The 24,400-nt window shown below is 48.2% G+C and overlaps 1 protein-coding gene across 16 annotated transcripts in view; it reads left to right on the forward strand.

Annotated features, from left to right (window-relative positions):
* Window positions 1-24,400, forward strand: part of PLEKHA6 (pleckstrin homology domain containing A6) — a 200,422-nt gene that overhangs the window by 65,545 nt on the left and 110,477 nt on the right. For 9 of the 16 annotated variants that reach the window (XM_064273345.1, XM_064273344.1, XM_064273336.1 and 6 more), the window contains exon 4: window positions 8,264-8,374. The exons of 5 other annotated variants lie outside the window; for them this stretch is intronic. In XM_064273345.1, the coding sequence (XP_064129415.1) occupies window positions 8,264-8,374 (111 nt within the window). Of the gene's footprint in view, window positions 1-8,263; window positions 8,375-10,061; window positions 14,750-24,400 lie in introns of those variants that run through there. 2 more of the 16 variants (XM_064273354.1, XM_064273356.1) reach the window with 2 other exon arrangements.

Genomic DNA, 24,400 nt, shown 5'->3' on the forward strand with positions numbered 1-24,400 from the left:
AATTCTTAACTTCTCTGAGCCTCAGGTCATTGTTGTTAGGTGCCATCAAGTCAGTTCCGACTCATAGTGACCATATGTACAACGGAATGAAACTCTGCCTGGTCCTGCGCCATCCACACAAGCGTTATGCTTCAGCCCATTGTTGCAGCCACTGTGTCAGTCCATCTCGTTGAGGGTCTTCCTCTCTTTCCATGACCCTCTACTTTACCAAGTGTGATGTCCTTCTCTAGGAGATGGTGCCTCCCGATAACATGTCCAAAGTATGTGAGATGAAATCTCCCCATCCTCGCTTCTAAGGAGCATTCTGACTTTGCTTCTTCCAAGACAGATTTGTTCATTCTTCTGGTGGCAGTCCGTGGTATATTCAGTATCCTTTACCAACACCATAATTCAAAGGCATCAATTCTTTGGTCTTCCTTACTCAGCTTTCTCATGCATTTGAGGCGATTGAAAATACCATGGTTTGGGTCAGGCCCACCTAAGTCCTCAAAGTGACATCTTTGCTTTTTAACACTTGAGAGAGGTTTTTTTTGCAGCAGATTTGCCCAGTGCAGTATGTTGTTTCATTTCCTGACTGTTGCTTCTGTAGGCGTTGGTTGTGGATCCAAGTAAAATGAAATCCTTGATGCTAGTCTTCTCCATTTATCACAGTTCAGTTGTGAGGATTTTTTGTTTCTGTATAAAAAAATTATGTTGAGGTGTAATTCATACTGAAGGCTGTGGTCTTTGGTCTTCATCAGTAAGTGCTTCAAGTCCTCTTATTGTTCAGCAACCAAGGTTGTGTCATCTGCATATCACAGGTTGTTAATGAATTTTCTCCAATCTTGATGCTGTATTTTTCTTCTTCATGTAGCCCATCTCCTCGGATTATCTGCTCAGCATACAAATTGAATAAGTACGATGAGAGGATACAAACCTAACACACACCTTTCCTGATTTTAAACCACGCAGTATCTCCTTGTTTTGTTCGAATGGGTGCCTCTTGGTCTAGGTACAGGTTTCTCATGAGCACAGTTAAGTGTTCTGGAATGCCCGGTCTTTGTAATGTTACCCATAATTTGTTGTAATCCACACAGCCTATGCTTTTGTGTAGTCAGTAACACACAGGTAAACATCTTTCTCGTATTCTCTACTTTCAGCCAAGATCCATCTGACATCAGCCATGATATCCCTCATCCCATGTCCTCTTCTGAATCCAGCTTGGATTTCTGACAGTTCTCTGTCAATGTACAGCAGCGACCACTGTTGAATTATCTTCAGGAACGTTTTACTTGCATGTGATATTAATGATTGATAATTTCTGCATTCTCTTGGATCACCATTCTTTGGAATGGGCACAAATATGGATCTCTTCCAGTCAGTTGGCCAGGTAGCTGTCTTCCAAAGCCTCAGTTTACCCATCTATAAAATGTGGGTAATGATGTTACTTACTTCATAGGGTTGTTGAGAGCATTAAATCAATTAATACATGTAAAAAGCTTAGAACAGTGCCTGGCAACCAGAAGCAACTTAGTACATGGTAGCTTTTAATATTCTCTTAAAATAAGCTGTCTAGAATTGAACACAGCTCTCCAGATGTGTTCTGTTCATGGGACTCTGATGCCCTCCAACCTGACAGTGTATTTCCATTACTTCAGTCTACATTTGCAAACCACTGGTGTTTAAATGGAGCTTATTGGACTGAAACCCTCAGGTCTTTTCCCATGAACAGCTGTTAGGTTTAGACCTCCCCTCTCCTACATAAAAGATGTGATTTGAGTTAGAGGGAAGGTCAATGCCAAAGGGAGCCCAGAGCCTCACTTCCATTAGGTCCAAATACATGTGAACCCTCATTGATGCAGCTGGATCTTTTTATAGTGCCACTGTGTGATCCAGTGTTCTCTTTGGAAAATCCCTTGACCCACACTAGGCTGAAATAAAATCCCCCTTCCCACGGGTCTTTTCACTCACTCCGTGGGTCTCTTTCACCTTCTCTGTTCATTTGATGCATTTGCTCATCAAGGGAGCTGAGCTCACAGTTGGGGCCCTCTTTACCTCCAACTCCAACTCATCCACTTCTTCCATTTCCCAGCTGTTGGCGGAAGGTACACAGGTGCCCCAAGCATGTTCAGAGGGCCTGGCTTCACAGGTAGACCTTTCAGGTCCCCTGAGTCCTTGCTTTCTCCATGACCCAGCAGCATTTACATTACCAGGGAGCTTGTTGTTGTCATTGTCGGTGTGAGCTGCTGTCAAGTCAGCCCCTGACTTCTGACGACCCCACGCACAACGGTACAAAATGCTGCCCAGTGGATTGGACCATTGTGATCCATACAGTATTCACAGGCTAATTTTCCAACACAGGTCACCAGGCCTTTCTTCCTAGTCCATCTTAGTCTGGAAGCACCACCGAAACCTGTTCAGCATTATAACAACACCCAAGCCTCCACTGACAGACAGGCGGTGGCTGTTCATGAGGTGCATCGGCTGGGACTCAAACCTGGGTCTCCTGCATGGAAAGCGAGTATTCTATCACTGAACCACCGACCTCTGAAAGCTTGTTAGAAATGCAGAATCCCGGGCCTCAGCCCTGACCTCCTGAGTCGGGAGCTATGTTTTCTCATAATCCCTCAGGTGATGCCTGTGCACATTGAAGTTTGAGAAGCACTGCTCTAAATTATTCAACCTGGGGCAGGAATGAGGATGAGGGGGAGAGAACCCGATTTCCCAAGATCTTGAAATCAGCCCTACTGATACTGACCCCTGGAGAAGGATATATAACTATTTCCCGAATATTTGATCACAGACTTTCCACATTCGCCACGTACTTCTTGGAATGCTAGTAGCAAGATTATATGTCTTTCCGAAATACACTTTTCTCAGTGATGTTGCAGGTTTCCATGGGAATCTTCCATCTGTGTCTTCTTCAGGCTGATTTAGAGCAATCGTTATTTCATCCCCTGCAAAGCCTTCTTTGTTGTTGCTGGTGTTAGTTGCCGTCTCTTCAAAAGCCTGGACCAGATATCAGAATCCCCCAAAGATACAAACCTGTTGCCGTTGAGTTGATTCCAACTCATGGCGACCCTATTGGAAAGAGAACTGCCCCATAGGGTTTCCAAGGCTGTAAATCTTTACAGAAGCAGACTGTCACAGCGTTCTTTCTTCCGCAGCACTCTGGTAGTTTCGAACTGCTGACCTTTTGGTTAGCAGTCAAATGCTTTAACCACTGAGCCACCAGTGTTCCTTAAATATACAAAAGCCCCAAGTATTTCGGAGAGGGGGATAAGGATCAGGCACACTTGGTAAGATGGTAAGATGTCACCAGTTTGGGATGCAGATGGTGGAAAGATGCTTCTAAGATTAAACCCTAGACTGCAGCTTATGGTTTTCCAGCTTCCACGTGTTTGTGCCCGGGCAAAACAATGGTGTAGGTGCCCCCAGGGACAATCCCTCCAGGTTCATGCAGTTTTTTTAAATAGAAACTATATTTCTTTTCCCTCCACTTTATTAATAACATCCTTTTGAGCATATTTTTAACTTCCGGGCTGTACGTACAATTGATATCTTTTAATTTTAAATGTAGGGCTTTGCATTTATGATATATTTCACTTTGCTAATGTTAGGCCATTCTTTCAGTATATGGAGTCCTGATTCTGCCAAAACTGTGTTAGCCCTCCCTCCCGAATTTTGTCAGTAGCAAAGCTGATAGCCATGCCATCTTAGTCTGTATGCAAATCATGGGAAAAAATGTGGAACAAAGGAGGATCAAGAACAAACTCCCGCAGTGCACCATTAGAGGCTGTTCCTTTGGCCAGTTATTGCGTATGAGCCCCTTCCTCCCTGTCGCATGAGCTGGTTCTCCAGCCAGCTCTCTCCCTGCTGCCTTTGTCACCTTTGGCAAGGTATTGCTGCTGGACTCCAGTTTCTTCATCCATAGTTGAGGGAATTGGACTAGCCATCAGCCTCACCTGGGGTGATTTAAAGAAATGCACGTGCCTGGGCCTCCCCTCCCCTCCCCCAGAGATTCTGTTGTGCGACCCAAACCAGTTGTCATAGAGTTGATTCCAACTCCTGGCAACCCCGCATATGTCAGAGTAGAACTGTCCCATACGGATTCCAGTGGCTGATTTTTTAGAAGGAGATCACCAAGCTTTTCTTCCGAGGCTCCTCTGGATGGACTTGAGCCCCCAACCTTTAGGTTAGCAGCCCAGTACATTAACTGTTTGCCCTACTCAGGGACTCCTGGGGGGAACCCAGGCATCAGTATTTTTAAAAAGGTCTCTGGGTGATTCTAGTGCGAGTCCAGGAGTGTGAAGCAGACGGTCTGGGCCAGACAATCTCGAACATGCGTGATTCTGCATCTCTGATCTCAGAGGCTCACAGGCAGTTTGGGATGCCTCTTGTCATGCAGCCTGAGCTCTGCTGGCTGTGGGCTGGTGCAGCACCATGACCAGGCACCTGGTGTGCCATGCAGGATTTTAGGACCCTCCTGCTCTCCCCAAATCCCTGGGAAAGGAGTTGGGGTGCCTCCTATCAGCTGTTTGCTGCTTGCCCTTCTCTTTTGGACAAAAACAAACAAACAAAGCCATCTTTGACTTCTCTGATGTAAACTCCTTTTCTGTGTTTCTGAGTTTGATGCTTAAGAAAAAGGGCCAAAGGCCAGTGTCAATCAGTGGAGGTGGCTGTTTAAACAAACAGACAAACCAATCCGTACCCTCCCTGTTTGCCCTCTCTCTTTGCCTCTGTTTCTTTCCTCTCGTAACTCTGGAGGGGACAGCACCTCCGAGATCTTCTTTGGCGTCTCTCTCCCTCCATGGACTCCCAGGCAGCTCTGGAGCCTGGCTGGTCAGCACACGGGGCACACACAGTGCCCTTGGGCTCGTCCCTGGGGACAAAGCACCTCCTTCCCCCGCTTGGCTCATTTGGAGCAAGACTGGCTTCTACACTAGGGCTCAGGATATGGCTTTGAGCATCCCTCCCACTGCCTCTGGGACAGGAGTGTCCCCAGGCCCTGTGTTATCTCATCTCATCCCTCCCTCCCCACAGTGGCGCTGGGCCCTGGAGTGTCTCTGCAGTGGGCTTGTTAATTGGCGCTTCAGCTGCCGGATTGACTGTAATGCGGGTGAACACTTATTTACCCCAGCAGCCGCTAGCAGACAGCCGTTAATTGCAGACACGAGAGAGACAATAATTATGGGATAATGGGTGGCTTTTGTGGGAGTCCTTCTCCTTGCGCTGTTTCAGCAAACACCGTGGGTTTGTTTTCTAACATTCAGCTACCCTGCTGTGCAATGCCACAGCCCCCTCCCCTTCCCGTTCCTGTCATCCCTGTCATCCAGCTAGACCCTCCTCATCCCCTGCCCCAAATTCCCTGGGTGACAAAGAGGTATTCCAGTCTTGCAAAATATCGTCATCTTCCAAATCCCCTGCAGTAGGACCCCATTTTTAAGATTTGGAAGTTGGGTTGGTACTTTTAATCAACGTTGCCCACAAAAGGAAAAATAAATACTGAACTATATGTCTTTTTTTTTTTATGTCTTATTCCATGCGTCTTTCCCATCTTTGTTAATGTTTTCCCATAGTTGTAATTAGTGTGTATCTGTTATCTTGTGTCATGCATTTTTTGGTTTAGCATTATTTTATATAAACGCTTCCAGGTATGACAGGGGTCCGTAAATTTGTCATTTTAAATACATTATTCTGCCAGGTTGCTCCATTACTGTATTGCTCTTCTCTTATTACTGGGAATTTGGGCTGTTTCCAATTTGTTGCTGTTATGAATAGCCCTGCTCTAAACATCTTTACATGTACTGATTTTTTCCCCCAGTTGTTTCCCGGGGGGTAAATTGAATTATGAGTTAGGTTGATCTGGCGTCACCTTGGGAAGAGCTGAGGCAAGTGCGGGGCGGGAGGCTACTGGGAGAGTTTAACCATCCCCATGGCTTCCTCTCTGATACACGGTTCCTTCTCTCCTCACCTCTTTTCTCATCCTTTTCTAGTATGATCCTTGTCCCAACTTCCCTGGTGATACCCCAGCTTAGCAAAGCAGAGACCTGGCGTTCTGGCTAGCTACTGCTGCGTACAGATCACCCCCAAATGCAGTGGCTTAGGACAATTTATTATTACCTCTCAGGGTGCTCCTCATCTGGGTGGTTCTTGCGTGGGCAGTCTCCTACTATTGTGGTTGTCTGAAGGCTTGGCTGGGCTGGACAGCCAGGGTGCCCCCCGCCCCCCATCATCTGGGAGCTGATGAGGATGTCAACCTAAGCACCGACATGTGACCTCTCCGTGTGGCCTGGGCTTCCCTCCCCTCCACATGGCAGTTGAGTTCTGGGAGGGAGTATCTCAAGCGAGCATTCCAAGAGACCTGAGCGGAAACTATGTTCTTCTTATGCCCTAGCCTCAGATGTCACACGGTGTTACTTCTGTGACATTCTGTTGGTCAAACTGAGTCATAGGCCCAGCCCAGATGCAAGGGAGGGGAAATAGGCTCCACCTCTCAATGGGAGTAGTAGCAAAGAATTTGCAGCCACCTTGGATCCTGTACTTGCAGACCAGAAGAGTGTTATTGATAAATATCCTATGACTCCTAGCAGAGTCGGCCTTAGGAGAGGCCCCACCCTCCTTTTCCACTAGAAGCAGCCTGCTCCTATCTTAGCTCTGCTTCTCAAATCCTGCCCATTTTCACATCTCAGATGTCACAGGTCACCTCTCAGCCTTCCTTGGCTGCCAGCAGGAGTACCATCTCTCTTCCGGCATCCCTCCTCCCTCCCCTTTCTAAACTCCCAAGGCTCTTTATCTTTGCCCGCCTTTGTCTTACCTAGCTCTTATCGAAGATCACCTGGCATTCAGTTATTTGTGGACTTGGCTTGCTAGGTTGTAAACTTCTGGAAGGCAGGGACTCTGTTACATTCATTTTGTTAATCTCCACACCACACCCTAAGGACCTAGTAAAATTCTGGCAAATAAAAACCAGTCCACTCTGACTCGTAGTGACCTCACGGGTGTCAGAGTACAACTGTACTCCTTAGGGTTTTCACCAGCAGATTTTTCGGAAGCAGATTACCAGGCCTTTCTCCCCAGGCACTTCTGGGTGGACTCGAATGTCCAACTTTTTGGTTAGCAGCTGAGCCCATTAACTGTTTGCACCCAGGGACTCTGGCAGATAAAGGGCTTCCATAATTTCATTCCTTCTCCTTTTCACACAGTTGACACTCCACTGTCTGTTGAGTAAATAATTTATCTTAATGAAATGGGGGGAGGAGAACGAACATTTACTATGTGTGGTTTACCAGCACTGTGCTCGGAGATTGACATAAATTATTTAATTTTTGCAACAATCTGGAAAGTAAGTAGTATTATCCCCATTTTACTGATGATTAAACTGAGGCTCAGAGATGTTAATAACATATTCAAGGTGACATAGTTGGGTCACGTAGTTAGAAGGTGGAGCCATGATGTAAGCTAGGTCCTCGGGAATTTAGGGCATGTGTTGTCTTCTGTACATGTACCCTCTTGGATCTTCCGTTTTCTCTTCACTGGGGAAGTGGGGACCTTGGTAGAGCTAGGGGGAGAAAGACTAATACTTACCTCATAGGTTGGTTTGGATGAAGGAAAATACACACAAAACACCCTGCGTTGTGCTTGGCGTGAGAGTTGCTTTTGAGCCAGCTCCCACTCATGGTGACCCCATGTGCGACCAAGTAGAACTGTGCTCCATAGGGTCTTCAATGACCGATTTTTTTGGAAGCAGATCTCCAGGCCTTTCTCCCAAGGCACCTTTGGGTGAACTTGAACCTCCAGTCTTTCAGTTAGCAGTCGAGCATGTTAACTGCACTACCCAATGTTCATTCCATATTGCCTATTATGACATGACTTCTTATTCCCCAGGGTTTGACAAGCACTCTACACATTTGGAATGTCTTTATTTATGGTTAGTGATGCGGTTGATGTCTTTGGGTGTGTGCATTGTTCACCAACGCTCATACACATGATTACTCTGGTACCAGCTTCCCAATTATTCCCTTCTCCCCGCCCCTCTTGCCACCACTTCCTCCTGCCCAGAGCACACGGTTAGCCATTTACCCTGGCTTCCCCCTCAGTGAGAGACCTCCCGTCTTCTTTGTAATCACAGTGCAGACAGCCATGTCTCCAGTCACCCAGACGGCTTCCCCTAGAGCAGCTGAGCCTGGGGATTCCACCCTCCCACGTTAATTGCTTTTGTTTGCTCTTTTAAAATTAATTCCAACAAGAGCTGATTAGTTCCCTTCCTTTTCCTCGCCCTCAGGCTCTCTTGTTCTCTGCACCTCTCGGCTGTCTCCACTTCTTGGTCTCTCTCTGTCTCATCACATACAGAAACCCCATTCGGAATGGTTCTGCAGTGGTGCTGTTTCACAGGGTGAGTTATGACAGAGACTACGAAGGAAACTGCAGTCACTGGGGAAGGGGGGACCTTGGTAGAGCTGGGGCGAGCAATAATTTATGTTTTTCCCTCCCTTATGCCCTTCCTTCTTATTCCTTTGGCTCTAGTCTCATCATTCTCTGGCTTAAGATGTTGCCTGGGAAGGAGGAGCTAGCTTGTTTAGGCGTCCACTAGTCTGGTGCCTTCATTCCCAAGCTCAGTTCCATCTCCTACTCCCCTGCCTGGCCATTGATATATGGTATTGAGTTGCCAGATTCACAGAAGGCAAAGGAGGTTGGATTTTTTTTTTTTTTTAACCCTTCTCTTCTTCCCCTGAAGATCCAAACTAAAAGGACCGGGAGCCTGGAAAGAGGTGAGTTTCTTAAAATTTTGTCCTGCCTGCCCTCAGGCTCTCCGTTTGTCCTTGAGCTGGTCTTTTGGTGGAGCAGCAGGGCTCAGGCAGGTAAAATGGAAGGCAGCCCATCCCAGCAAACTGCCTTGTGAGGAGCCTCTTTAGAGGCTCTTCCAGACCCCCGTTTCTTCATCACTCTGGCCCAGCACTAGCCTGGGGTTTGTCCCAGGAAGTTGCTCGCTTTGATGATTCTGTTCCAGTCATTGATCTGGATGCCTGGAGTTTGACAAATCTTCAAGTACAGAAAAGCACTTCCTGCAGCCACATGGATTTGCAAATGAGTGTCCTTTAGGCTTATAAACCTGTGGCAGGGTGTGTATCAAGTAGGGAGGAGGAAGGCAGGACCATATGCAAGCTGGCCCAGTAAAAATGCATGCTTCTAAATAATATCTCCCCCATCTCACACACAGACACACAGACACACACATGCATTCACACTTGTACACATGCACACACGCACATGCACGCACACACTTCTATAAAGTGTGCCCTGATGGCCTCAGCCAGAAATGACCTCTCCTTCCACTGAATTCCTATGGCACCAATGATTTGCACCACTTATAGAAAATCTAAGGAGCCCTGGTGATGCAATGGTGGGCTCCTAGCCCAAAGGTTGGCAGTTTGAACCCACCCAGTGGCTCCATGAGAGAAAGACTGGGTGATCTGCTTCCATAAAGATTGTTGTTAGGTGCCATCGAGTCAATTCTGACTCATAGCAACCCGTGCACAACAGAAAAACTCTGCCCCGGTCCTGCACCATCCTCAAAATTGTTTTTATGTTTGAGCCCATTGTTGCGGCCACTAGGTCATCTATCTCATTGAGAGTCTTCCTCTTTTTCATTGACCCTCTACTTTATCAAGCATGATGTCTCTCTCCAGGGACTGGTCCCTCCTGATAACATGTCCAAAGTAAGTGAGATAAAGTCTTGCCATCTTCTCTTTTAAATAGCATTCTGGCTGTACTTCTTCCAAGACAAATTTGTTCATTCTTTTGGCAGTCCCTAGTATATATATATATATATATATATATATATATATATATATATACATATACATATATATATTTTTTTAGTATATTTGGTGGAAACCCTGGTGGTGTACTGGTTAAGTGCTACAGCTGCTAACCAAAAGGTCGGCAGTTCAAATCCGCCAGGTGCTCCTTGGAAACTCTACGGGGCAGTTCTACTCTGTCCTATAGGGTCGCTATGAGTCGGAATCAACTCGACGGCAGTAGGTTTGGTTTTGGTTTAGTATATTTGGTATTCTTTGCCAATACCATAATTGAAATGCATCAATTCTTCTTTGGTCTTCCTTATCCGTTGTCCAGCTTTTGCGTGCACAAGGGGTGATTGAAAATACCATGGCTTGGATTAGGCAGACCTTACTGCTCAAAGTGACATCTTTGCCTTTTAATACTTTAAAGAGGTCTTTTGCAGCAGCTTTTTTTTTTTTTTTGCTCAACGCATCTTTTGACCTCTTGACTGCTGCTTGCGTGGTTGATGATTATGGATCCAAGTAAAATGAAACCCTCACAACTTCAAGGCACCCAACAACACCAACAGGAAATCTAGGCTTTTAGTTGTAGGATAATACTTGTCAGGTGCTATCGAGCCTATTTTGACTCGTAGTGACTCCATGTGACTGAGTAGAACTGCTCAATAGTGTTTCCTAGGCTGTAATCTTAGAAGCAAATCACCAAGTCTTTCTCCTGTGTAGCTGCTGGGTGGGTTCAAACTGCCGGCCTTTTGGTTAGTAGCCAAGAATTTTAATCATTGTACCAGCAGGGCTTCTCAGGGTAGAAGCAGAAGATCATATTGGATAAGTAATTTGGGACGGGATTATAAAAGGCCTTGTGTTTCAAGCTAAGATGTTTAGCCTTTATCCTGTAGGCAACAGAGAATAACTGAAGGGTTGTGAGCCAGGGTATGGCCAAATTATCCTTTAGAAAGAGCAGGGAGACCAGAGACAGAGGCACTGTCATCTCCAGGGCAATGGGACTCGGCGACACGTCCAGGGGGATTGCTGAGTTTAATCTATAATATAAAGACGTAAGGAACACGGAAGACTGGTTGGTAATGAGGGTTTATGATGACATACTCACAGCTATTTCAGAGCCTCAAGGGATGGGGTGGGGTGGGAATCATATTCTAGGGTAAAGTTGAATTGGTGACTGGAGGCGGGAGGTGGGCATAGAGGGCCAGATGGGGGACTAAGTACAGGACCCCTTAGAAAATCCCTCTTGATACGAGAGAGGCTTACATTGGGCCACCTTCATATATAGGAGCTCATATATAGGCACAATAGTTAACTGCTTGGCTGCTAACCAAAAGGTTGGTGGTTCAAACCCACCCAGTGACTCCGTAGGAGAAAGGCCTGGCAATCTGCTTCTGTAAAGATCACAGCCTAGACAACCCTGTGGGGGCAGTTCTACTCTGTCACACAGGTCACTAAGAGTCGAAATCGACTCAATGTACCCAAAAGCAACAACTCCCATATAGAGGCTTTTGCCTCGAACACTTTAGAGATTTCTGGTTACCTGACAGAAGTGTTTGCAGGCCATTGAAGCAGTTGAGGCGAGGTGACAGGCTGGAGCAGAGTGGTGGCCAGGTGCTGGAAAGAAGGCTCAGATCTATCCTGTCACAGGCACTCCATTATCCCCACTGCACCGCTCTGAACAGCTGGCCCTCTGTTCCCCTGGGGGACTCAGCCCTTACTGCTCAGACTGGACAGGAGAGGGGGGATGATACGACTGCTTGTCTGTCGCTTTCTCCCAAGGTCACTCTTGGCACCATTTCCCTGGCCTGGAGCTGGGGGCTCCCGGGTGGGTCCCACACACCTTTTGCTTTAACCCACTTGCCCTGGCACAGAGCAGGGAAGGGTGGCACCGGCTGCAGCACCTTCTAAGATGCATTTGAGAGATGTGATCCTCCTTCAGACTCTTCCCAAATCCTGACATACAGCCCTGCTCTGCCCTCCTCCCCCACACACCATGAGGGGACTTCTCTAGAGTCTTTCTCTGCAGGGGAGGGTGGGGGAGGGATAGACTTGGTTCAAGGGGCCCAGCTTGGGCGTCTGTACATTGAGTGGAGCTGTCTGCAGTACTGGGCTGAGGCCAAGCTAAACAGCCCCCTGCCCAGCTGTCTGATATATCCTGCTTTCCATTGGTGCTTTCCTGGCCTGGCTTGCAGTGGACCTTAGGGTGGGGAGGATGCTGTTGGTTAACCCTTGGGAGTCCGGTGGGACTGCCTTTGTGGTTTCATAGATAGGTGACCTCATTGTGACCACACAGGCCACAATGGTGGCAGGCCCAGAGCCTCCCAGTGGTAAGCTTATGGAGAGCGCAGATGAATTTTATAGGTCATTAGAAAAGTTGTTTGGAGGGTCAGGGTCCTTGACTCCTTCTTTTCACACAAAAATTCAAGATTTGACTGAACAGGGATTCAAAGGGGGCTTTGCTCCCAACATATCACCTCTCCCTCTGGGATCGGAGGGTTGTATTAGCTCCACTGTTTGTCTTGTTCCCTTGCCCAGGAGCTTCAGGGGAACTCAGGGTGGATTAACCGTAAGCAAGGTAAGGACGGGCTTACCTGTGTTTACTCACTAAACTGTAGTACGCAATTTCACATGGGCTTTACCACATCAACAGGTGAGACTTCCACTTAGATTAGTAAATATGCATAAGTAAGCCTGTGCGTCTGTGCGTACCTTGCCAGAAAAGCAAAAAAAAGAACAACAACAACAAAAAAACCCCAAACCCATTGTCATCGAGTTGATTCCAACTCATGGGACCTTAGGATTGTAAGTAGGCTGAGCAGGAACTCTTGTCCATCAGGAGCAAAATGAGCGGACCGTTTCTTCACGTTTTAGGGGATTTATTTCCAATGATAGCCCTAGCTTGCCATACAGCAGTCTGTCTTTTTAACGCCTGAGGCCACTGAACTTGCCCAGGCCGGAAGTGGGTTGCTAATTTATGTGTAGCACCCAAAACCAAACCAAACCCCTGCTCTATCAAGTGGATTCTGACTCACAGCGACCCTAAAGGACGGAGTAGAAATTCTCCATAGGGTTTCCAAGGCTGTAATCTTTACAGAAGCAGACTGCCGTATCTTTCTCCTGAGGGGCGGCTGGTAGGTTCAAACTGCAGATCTTTCAGTTAGCAGCCAAGCTCTTTAACCACTGAGCCACCTGGCCTACTCTGTGTAGCCCCAGAGGGGAGATCTCCCAGAGCGCCTCCCAGGACCAGGACTAGGTGGCTTCTCCAAGGAACAGGACCAGGGCTGCCTGCTTGCAAGCTCCTTGTTTGTCAGAGCTCTGAATGCACTGAGGGATGTGAGACAGGGCTCCGAACTAGGAGAGTGGGACACCTGGGTTCCGGTCCTGACTTTGGCACTTCCCCTAGGATGCATAACTTCAGATAGTTCACTGTCCCCCACCTCCCCCGCCCCTCGCCCTAACTGTTTCATCAGCTGAAAAATAGGGATCATAATACAGGCTTCCCTCTTTTGGGTTATTGTTGAACTTGAGTGAAAAGTAGTCAATGTGTATAAAAAGCTATGCAAATGTAAGAGATTATTATTAACGTTTTCATCCTTCTTCGGAGAGGCAGAGAGCCTCTGGGTCCTGAGTCTGGGCTCTGATTCCACTGGGAGCCCCCGCAGCCCACAGCTTCCTCCTTGGGAAACTATTGGGGTATAATTTGCCTGCTCCTTCAATCCACCCAGAAGCCCCTGGGTGATGCAAATGGTTAACAGGCTCAGCTTTAATAGAAAGCTGGAGGTTCGAGTCCAGGAAGAGGTGCCTCAGAAGAAAAGCGTGGTGAAAAATCAGCCATTGAAAACCCCGTGGAGCACAGTTCTATTGTGACACACATGGGGTCACTGTAAGTCAGAACTGATTCAACGGCAACTGGTTTTTTTTTTTTTTGTTCTAAGCCACCCAGCCTCAGGCCAAGCCCTGGAGGGTTTAAGAAACCCCAGTCAACCCATGAGTAAACCTCAGGGCCAGACCATCCTCCTGCATCCCTTCCTTTGCCTTCTTCCTCACTCTGTTCACACAGCCACCATCCATCTCCTCCTGAAGGAGCTGGGGTGAGGGGACGCTCTGGCTCCCCTGGGCAGAGTGCCCGAGGTCTGGGGGCTGGGTGTTCTCTGGCTTGGCTTGTCACCTGCCTTATCCTTCTGTGGTGGAGGCATTGCCGAGCCTAACAGAAACCTGCCTGCTTCCGAGGTGTGGCAGTAACTTTCGTTTATGCTAATGATACCCATGTTTATAGAGCGTCTTTTCCCCGAGAGCTCAGAGCACATTTCCTCCCGTGCCTGCTGCCATCGCAGGTGGAGGGAAAGGATCACGGTGACTTTATAAACAGAGGCTCGGAGGCACTCAGGGACTTGGCTTAGGTCCCGTAGTGGCAGAGCCAGGATTTGAGTTCAGTCGGACGGCAGCTGGGAAGAGTGGTGAGGTCTCTTGACTTTGAGCACGGACTCGTTGGCCCACTTACTTACTCAGTGCCTGATGAGGAAGCTTGCTGGTCCTGGGTTGGTGTAGGCTGACTCAAGGGTAACCTTGGGCCCTGTGTTCTCTGAAGGTCAGCGAGAGTGAGGGGCGTGAGGCAGACATGGCTGGCTGTGCCCAGAGGCAGCTGTCCCTCAGTCGTCTTGTGACCACCCAGCATGGACATGAATATGGAAAGGCACTCTGGATGAATACTAAGTTAACCCTCTGTCTCCTTCAGCAACACGCCCCAAAAGGGCGGGCCAGGGCAGGCTCCCTTGGGCTCCCTGGATTGGCGGCCTGGTCTGAGGTGGAGACTTCTCCCTGGCACACGGCTGCTCAGGAGGCAGGTGGCTTAGTCCCACTTGCCTTTCTTCCCGGAGCTGGCTGTTAGGAGGTAGGAGAGAGACCATTTGGGATCTGAGGCGTGTCTGTGAGCCAGCTCCTGAACATCCCTCCCGGGCTGGACGGTAAGAGCAGGGAGCTCCCGCTGAGCCCACCAGGCTGGGAATGGCAGCAGGGGCCCTGGAGGTGAGGGGGGCAGGCTGCAGGGGCAGGGGGTGGGCAGTCAGCTGACCTGATTTGGTTTATTTGTTCCTGGGGGCCTCTCCAACCCTCCCCTCTCCATCTTTCTCCCCTCAGCTCTTACTGTTGCCTCTTTCTCCCGTTCTCTCTCTTTTATTCCATTCTTCACTCAGCGAATTAGAGCTCTGGAATGTGTCGGGGATGTTACTCTCCCCGTTTCCTCCTGTCCATAGCATTTCTCCACACACCCGCTCCCGGCTTTCCCTTTCCCTCTGAATCCTCTGTCCTTTTCTGCCTCAGAACTCTGCTCTAGAACGCTCTCCCACGAGGCTCTGGGATCAATAGCACCAGGAAGTGCTAAGGGAAGGACCAGCCTGGGAGGTGCCAGTTGTTTGTCCAAGGCGGGGCCGCCGCAGCCTGGGTCCCTGGGCTGGGCAGGCCTGGAGTCTGGGCTTGGGCACCTGGCTGTTCTGTGGCCTTGGCCCTCCCACACCTTCTTCCTGTCCCCTCCCCTTCCTTCCCTTACATCTGACATCTAATGGAGGCAGAAAGGCAACAGGGCACTTTGACCCGCCTGCTGCAGATGCTGCTTTGCTGAGAACCCACTTGTTCTGTTCCAGACCCTGGGTGTTGAGACACTAGATTCAATATGAGGATGGAAACGCTCTTAGTTTTAGTTGCGAGCCAGGGTGGTGTAGGGCGAGGAGAGCGTTGGACTCCACCCTCAGAGGACTGAATAATGTGGATAGGTCTCTGGGTTGCACAGGCAGTTTGTGCTCAACTACCAACCTAAAGATTGGTGGTTTGAACCCACCCGGTGGTGCTTTGGAAGAAAGGCCTGGCGATCTGCTTTTGTTAAGATTGTTGTTGTTAGGAGTCATTGAGTCAATTCTGACTCATAGCGACCCTATATGACAGAATGCAACTGCCCCAAAGGGTTTTCTGGGCTGTAATTTTTATGGGAGCAGATCTGCTTTCTCCCATGGAGCGGCTGGGTGGGTTTGAACTGCTGATCTCTCAGTTAGCAGCTGAGCATTTAACCGTTGCATCACCGGGGCTCCTTTATGTTAAGATTACAGCCAAGGAAACCCTCCAGGGCAGCTCCGCTCTGGAGTACCTGGGGTCGCTGTGAGTTGGATCTGACTCAATGGCCGTGGGGTAGCCACTGCCCACGGGACCTTGGAAGGGGCTGCTTTCTTCTTCAGGGCCTCTGTTTTCTCCTCTGCGGCAATGGCCCTACCTCTGTCAAAGGCCCCAGTGGGTCTAGCTGGAGAAAGTGGGGTACAAATTGTTGCAGCGGCTTTGGTGGAAAGGGAAAAACAGCCCGAGGGAGGTCCCCCATGTGTCCTCAAGGGCAGGAGCTGGGGGTCCAGCAGCTGAGAGGAGGCTATTGTACTGTGTTATATCACCAAGGTGATGATGATGGGGGATGTGATTTCTAGTTTGAAAAACTTTTCTTCATGGAAAATTTCAAACATATACAAAAGTAGAGAAAATAACAACCCTGTCCCCCCACCCCCCAATATACCAGTACCTGTCACCAAACTTCAACAGTTATGACTCAACTTATGGCCAATTTTGTTTTAGGCATCCCCCCAGTCCTTCCTGGAGTCCCTGGGTGATGCACATTGTTAACATACTCACCGCTAACCAAAAAGTTGGAAATTCAAGTTCACCTAGAGGTACCTCAGAAGAAAGGCCTGGTGATCAGCTTCTCCACATCAGCCACTAAAAATCCTATGGAGTAGAGTTCTACTCTGACCCATTTGGAATTGCCATGAGTTTTTCAGTCCTTCCCACCCTCTGATCATTTTGAAGCAAATCCCAGACAGCTTTTCATTTCATCTCTGAAGTAGGTACTCTTAAAAAATACCATTATCACAGCTAAACAAAATGAACACTTCCTTAATATGATCAAATATCCAGTTAGTGTTCATTGTTCCCCAATTATATTCCAAATTTCTCCTGGTTTTCTTTTTACTTGGGACCCAAATAAGGCCCATACGTTGTGATTCGTTGGTATAACTCTTAAAGCTCTCTTAATCTTTAGGTATTTTCTCCTTCTTTTAATGTTTTGCTGAGGAAACTGGGTCATTTGTCCTGTAGAATTTTCCACGTTCTGGATTTGGCCGATGCATACTCATTGTGCCATTTGACATGTTCTGCTGTTTCTATGCTTCCTGTAAATGCAGTTAGATTCAGGGCTTGGTCAAATTCAGGCTTTGATTTACTTACTTTGGGGCGAGGCAGGGGTGGGGCAAGAATCTGTAGGCACTGGGGCACATGTCAGGAGGCACACAGTATCTAGTTGTCTTCCTTCCTGTGGTGTCAGTGGCTTTGGTGATCATTGCCTAGATCTGTTAATTTATCACAGGCTAATTGCCTATTAATGACTGTGATTAGCTGGTGCTTCTTTCATCCCAGAGAAAGTATCTCTGACTTTGGAAAGAGACCTCCATTTCTGGAAGGTGCTGCTGTGGAGGCGGAGACTGCCTGGCAATGGGGGGGCTCGCACCCACCTGCCTGGCCTTTCTGTGTGTTGGAAAGGCAGGCTCTCCATAACTGCCAGGCTAGGGATCCTAGAAAGAGTCCTTTGCATCTCTGTTCAGTCCGATTTCAAGTGTTTGTGCTGATGGAGGGAGTCAGAGACCAAGTCACTCCAAATAACTTTCCAGTTAGCTCTGAGTTATAGTTCAGCTGTTCTTAACCGAATGAATGCTCAGACACAACTCCCTGACTAGCCTCTACCTGGCCCCTGCTTCGTGGCTTATCCTGTGATCAGTGACCTAATAATAACTCTTTATGTTTGTATAATAATTTACACTTGGCAACGTGTACACACAGACATGAGAAATAGTATAGCATAGAGGTTAAGCTTGCTGGGTGTGGATTTGGACTCCACCACTTAATAGCTGTTTGACCTTGAGCAGGTCAGCTAACTTCTCTCCGCATCTCTTTCTCTACTTATGGGGTTGCTATGAATATTAAATGGGATTATATAAATAAAGAGCTTAGCACAGTGCCTGGCACATAGTAGGTGCTCAATAAATGCTAGCTATTTTTATTTGTCTTAGTTTGCTAATGCTGCCATAACAGAAATACCACAAGTGGGCAGCTTTAAAGCACAGAAATTTATTTTCTCCAAGTTCCGAAGGCTAAAAGTCCCAGTCAGGGTCTCGGCTGTGGTGATTCCTTTGTGGGCCTCTCTCCTCGTTTCTGGTGACTGGCGGCAGTCCTCGGCCCTCCTGTGTTTGTAGACGATTCTCATGTGACTTCAGCCTTCCTGCTGCGTAAGTCTCTGAGTCTCACGTGCTCTTTTTATAAGGCACCACTTAGAAGTGATTGGTTTTAGGACCCACCCTACTTGGTATGACCTCACTAATGTAGCAAAAGAAAATCTCTATTTCCAAACAGGGTCCTATTTACAGGTACAGGGAATCGGGCTTCAACACATGTTTTGGGGGGGGGAACACAGTTCAATTCGTAACACTCTTGTTATTTTGAATCCCCTACTCATTTTTTTACTCATAGCTGCAAGAGGCCATGGTCACTGCACAGCACCACCAGAGGAGTGGCTGACACACGTAGGAGCTGACTGTACATCACAGATGCAGGACCGTGTGGTGCTTACTCTAGTGTCTGTCAATAGGGAGGGCCAAGCAGCATCTAGTAGCAGTTTCTTTCCTTTTCACCCTGGCTAGGGTCGTCAGAAAGTAGCCAGGGCCTCAGCCCTAATTTTGAATATGCAGAGAAGTCAGGGAACTTGCTCTCAGACTGTGTCAGAGGCTTTGCCTAAAACAGGTAAGGAGAGCCAGCTGCCTTGGCTCTCTGATACCTGCTCTGTCCTTCCTTAGGAATGGGAGCAAGTGGGGCGGGAGCAGAGGGGAGTGGGGTTTGGCTTGGGCTTGCTCTTGTATTTTTCCCTTTTGGATGTCTCGGCTGTCTCTTGTCCTTGAGGAGGGTCCCCTGAGGCCTTGAGTCGAGAACGCCAGGTGAACTTGCCTCCTCCCCAGGAGCCTACAGTCCCTGGGGTCCTGGCACAGGTGCTTGCCCATCTGCCCATGCAGATCAGAGATAGAAATCTGCCCTTAGACAATTAGACACGACAGCTTGCCTGGGCAGGGAAGGAAGCCCCCTTAAGAGGTGCCAGTCACCTATGGGCTCCCAGCACTGTTCCTGGCCTAAGTGGGCCAGAGACTCCAGGCCAGGAAGAGACTCCTAGAAGGAGGAGAAACCCATAGGTACTAAAGCTCGTTTCCTCTGTATTAACCCCTTATGGGAACCCTGGTGGTGTAGTGGTTAAGAGCTACAGCTGCTAACCAAAAGGTCAGCAGTTCGAATCCACCAGGTGCTCCTTAGAAACCCTATGGGGCAGTTCTACTCTGTCATGTAGGGTCGCTATGAGTCAAAGGAAACCCTGGTGGTGTAGTGGTCAAGAGCTACAGCTGCTAACCAACAGGTTGGCAGTTCAAATCCACCAGGCAATCCTTGGAAACTCTATGGGGCAGTTCTACTCTGTCCTGTAGGGTCGCTACGAGTCAGAATTGACTCGACCGCAGTGGGTTTGGTTTTTTGTTTTATGAGTCAGAATCGACTAGACAGCAATGGTTTGTTTTTTTTTTTTAACCTCTTATTAGAGTCCCTTGGTGATGCAAATGGTTAAGGCACTTGGCTGCTAATGGAAAGACGAGAGGTTTGAGTCCACCCAGAGGTGCCTCAGAAGAAAGACCTGGTGATCTGTTTCTGGGGGAAAAAAATCAGCCATTGAAAACCCTATAGAGCACAGTTTTACTCTGACACACATGCAGTCGCTATGAGTCAGGGTCAGTTCTATGGCAACCATTACCGGGTCGCTATGAATTGGAATTGACTCAAGGGCAATGGGTTTTTATCACTTAGTTCCTGTAACTCTCCAAGTGCTAGGCACTATAGACAATAAGACACCATTTGTGAGTCTTGAGAAGGGTAGAGAAAGGAATGGAGCTGAGGATAAATAGGGAGTAGGAAGGAGAGGTGGGAGGGCTGGGCACACCAGGGCTTCCAACCCCTGCTGAGAATTTGCATTTCTAACAAGGTCACAGGAAGATATACATAAGAATCACCCGGGGATCTTCTTAAAGCCATAGATTCTGATTCAGTATATCTGGGGTGGAAATGTAAATTCTCAGCAGGGAACTTGTTAGCAATGCAAATTCTCAGCAGGGGTTCAAACTGGAATGAACTAGACTGAAGCCCTGGGGCAAACAGCAAGAATTAGCACTGCTTTTTTCCAACATCCAAAAGGAAGGAGGGTATGTAATGAACAAAGTGAAATGTTATAGGTATTTCTGTTTTAATGGGGCTTCAGCCTGCTATATCCTTGAGCTACTTTTGCTGGCAGCTCAGCCTTGTGACTCAAACACGTGAGTGGAGGGCGGCAGGATTTCCATCCCAGGCAGAGGAGAAGGGGGGAGGGGAGAGGCCGAGGAAAGGCAGAAACCCAAGCAAGTAGTGCTTTGTCCATGATTTCCTACCATGAGGCTCTGTGCTGAGCCATTCTCTGCTGTTGATCTGCCTGGATGGTTCCCCACCTGAGCACAGGGCCCCAGTGCTTGGGATGTGAGTGGAGCTAAAGGGTGCACAGCCTTGACCCACTTGGATTATATAGAAATGGTTGACAAAGAGGTCAGGAGGGACCCAGAATGGGGATGATGAGAGGGAGTGGATGCTGAGTGAGGTTGCATTGAACACCCCTCCTCTCCAAGTCCCAGTGCCTAGCTCAGTGCTCAATACATGAAATATGTATTGAATGAATAGACGAATGAGTGAACCAATCAAAGAGAAAGAAAAAGGGGTTTGATGACATTCAGCCTTCTCCAGTTGCTGTCGAGTAGAGTCGATTCTGACTCATGGTGACCCCAGTGTGTCAGAGTAGAACTGTGCACCAGAAGTTTTCTTTTTCTTTCTTTCTTTCCTTTTTTAAATAATTTATTTTTTGTTGCTGTTATTGAGAATATACACAACAAAAACATACACCAATTCAAGTTTCTACATGTACAATTCAGTGACATTGATTACATTCTTCAACCATCCTCACCCTCCTTTTCTGAGTTGTTCTTCCCCCATTAACATACACTTACTGCCCCCTAAGGTTCCCATCTAATCTTCCGAGTTGCTGTTGTCAATTTGATCCCACGTAGATGAGTGTAATGCTGAAGGCAGACTTTCTTTACTAGTTAAGCTAAACTAGTGGTTGGTTTTAAGAAGACTTCAGGGAATATTTTTGCTTTAAGGTTTAAAGATTGTTCCAGGGCAATTGTTTCAGGGGTCCGTCCAGCCTCTATGGAGCCAGAAAGCCTAGGTTCTGTGGGAATTTGAAATTCTGTTCTGTATTTTTCACCTTTTGATCAGGATTCTTCTATAGAATCTTTGATCAAAGTGTTCAGTAATGTTAGCTAGGCACACTATCCAGTCCTTGTGGTCTCATGGCTAAGGAGGCACTCCATAGGATTTTCAATGGCTGATTTTTCTGAAGGTGATTGCCAGGCCTTTCTTCTAAGGCATCTCTGGGTAGATTTGAACTGCCAAGTTTTTTGTTAGTAGCCAAGCACGTTGAACTTTTGCACCAGCCAGGCACTCATCCACATTTGCCCTTAAACCAAAAAATCAAACCCATTGCCATCAAGTCATTTACAACTCATAGTGACCTATAGAACAGAGTAGAACTGCCCCATAGGGTTTCCAAGGCTGTAATCTTTATAGAAGCAGACTGCTTCATCTTTCTCTGTGGAGCAGCTGGTGGGTTTGAACCTCCAACCTTTTGGTTAGCATCTGAGTGCTTACGCACTGCACTACTGGGGCTCCTTCATTTATCCTTAACCCCTTTTAAGTCTCTGGTTTGGTCCTACGGGTCAGACTTAGAGCTCAGGTAGCAAAAGCTGTTTGTCAGAAATTTGTCGTAAGTTGACCAATGTGTCTGATTATCTATCAGACAGAGCACTGCTTTGTGAATTAACCATGCTCTGGCTTCTCTTTTGTCTGGGTTTCTCTACACATGCTCATATAGGTGGGGTGGGTGGGGCCGAGAGTGGGGCAGCCATGCATAGAATCTTCAGAATGAGAGTTGGGAAGGACCTGTAGGTTTCATCTCTCTGTGGTCTTCTTGGGTTCAGAGACTGGCTTCTTGCCCAGTGCTTTGCCCACCATGGGCACTGATAGAACATGTGGTGAATTAAGGAATGACTGTAAGCTGGCAGAGACAGGAGGAGAAGCTTTCTCAGTCCTAACTTTTTAGGCTTTGTTCCTTCTCCCTGGGCCTGAAATGGGGTGGGCTGCCTTTAAGGGACAGAGGAGCTGAGTGCCCACTCACGCCCTCTGGTCTCCACCAACTCAAGGGCACAGTTTGAGCCTAGGCACTGTTTCAGCTGGCAGAGGGGGCATGGAACTGGAGCCTGGTGCTGTCCTCAGCCTTAGAGAAAGTCGGCCACAGCAGGACTGGACACGCAGAGAGCTCAGCAGCTGGCCGCACAAAGCTACTTAGGAGAAAATTCTGTGGACTTAGGCCAGGGGAAGCACGGCTCACTGCACTGGGCTCCCAAGGGAGGGTGCTGGGCAGACCAGGAAGGGGGTCACTCTTGGCAAAGGAGCTGTGCCCCTTTTTGCGTTCAGCCCAGTCTGTAAGTTAATGGTAGCTCCACTGTGCTTACATGGGCAGCTTGGAGATGGCTATTATTGCGTCTTCCCTTGCCCATCCTTGAGCCCTCGATGGCCCAGGCCACTGAGGTCTTGTAGGGCTAAGTGACCTCTGGGGACAGCAGCAAGCATAGTTCTGCCGCGTGGCCTCCTCTAGCTTTGTTCCCAGGCTGCTCTGAAAAACACCAGTAAGGACCTTTCTCGGCAATGAGCTGGCTTCTGTGCTTTGTCCTTCATTTGGATAGGAAGGGAAACACATCCAGATCTTCCGAGGTGGGAACCACGTCCCAGCCAGGCAGGGCTTTACCCACAGTGACAACATGCCAAGGGCTCCCTGAGACAGGCATCTGGGCAACAGCCCCCCATGCCTGGGACCTGAGCTCTCAGTATCTCTGAGCATGGAAACATCACGTGATGCCTATCCGTTCCCTGCCAGAAGTCCCTTGATAGTGTGGCCAGTTTGTCCCGGTTTTCCCAGAACATTCCTGGTTTTAGCCCTGAAAGTCTGGCTTCCTGGGAGGCCTCTTTGTTTCAGGCAAAGCGGGCCAGTTGGCCACCCTATCCCTAGGGACTCTCCCTCTGCCAGCCCTGTAAGCCATTTGTATTTTTCTGTATTGCTTTAAGCACAGGGAACACGTCTTCGCACCGCTCAGCTTCTATGGCTGACCCCAGAGATCCGAACTCACAGACGACTGGACAGAGGTGTCACCTGTGCAAATGCTTGAGGCATGTCTCTCCTGTCTCACAGGGGCCCTAAGACAATCCAAACAACCGAGCCTCTCAGCTAACTATAGCTCAGGCGTGGCTCCTGCCTGTCTGCCTATTGGAAGCTGAGAGCTCTGATCAGATCTCGCATTTTTCCAGCATCATCTGGTCTCCCAGCTCCTTTACTTGAACATGGTCCCTGTGAAGACATGTACGGGTGACACAGTACTCTGTTAGTAAGTGGAAGAGCTGAAGTCTATGGAAGGTTAAGTAAGCTGTTGGCCTAGGGTCAGATAGAAACATTAGGATCAGAATCGACTTCCAATGCAGCACCTGTAGACACAACACTTTCAGGTTTCGTGACTTCTGGGATATTCTCTGCCATGCCACAACACTTCTCAGTCTTATCTGTCCCAGCGAAGACTGTGTCAGAGAAACTCAGCCTCGGGGAGGATGATTTCTCAGTTCTCTTTGTTTGGCCCTTTCCCTGTCTTATTTATGTTGAGACTCCGTCGAAGCTTCAGCTTCCTTTCTGCTGTGGCCAAAAAATAGCCAGAGCTGTGGTTTCCCTCACCATTGCCCAGCCCAGTCCTTCCATCCCACCCCTTAAAGAGGTTGTTCACTGAGGCCCCTTTCTTTATCCTATTTATAAATTCTCTCAGCCTGTCTTTGTCCCTAGTGACAAAACCTATTCCATCCTCCTGAACCCTGCCCTCTAATTCAGCCTTGGTTGAGATACCAGAAGGTCCCTGGGTGGTGCAAGCAGTTTGTGGTCAGCCGCTAACCTCATGGTTGTTGATTCAAACCCACCCTGTGGCTCCATGGGAGAAAGGCCTGGAGAACTGCTTCTGTATAGCTCACAGTCAAGAAGAGCCTATGGGTCAGTTCTACTCTGTAACACGGAGGGTCACCATGAGTTGGAACCAACTTGAACAGCAATAGGCTTTTGAGATACTAGAAATTTCCTTCCATCCTCTGTCCTTCAAAATCCTTAGCCCTGGCTCTTTCTAGGCCTGCCTGGCAATCAAAGTCAGCAAGAAGAACTGCCCTTTGGGGGACAGGACTGTGGGATGCGGACAGTGAAGAGGACTCATGAAATCCTTGTGCAACTGAAACCCATCACCAACAGTTGGGTTTTTATTACATCTCCTTATAGCCAGTAGTGACTCACGCAGACTTCTGCAGAACCTTGGGGCCCGGGGCGTGAGTGTGACTTTAGT

This window comes from Loxodonta africana, chromosome 20 (genome assembly GCF_030014295.1).
Source record: "Loxodonta africana isolate mLoxAfr1 chromosome 20, mLoxAfr1.hap2, whole genome shotgun sequence".
NCBI classification, from domain to species: domain Eukaryota; kingdom Metazoa; phylum Chordata; class Mammalia; order Proboscidea; family Elephantidae; genus Loxodonta; species Loxodonta africana.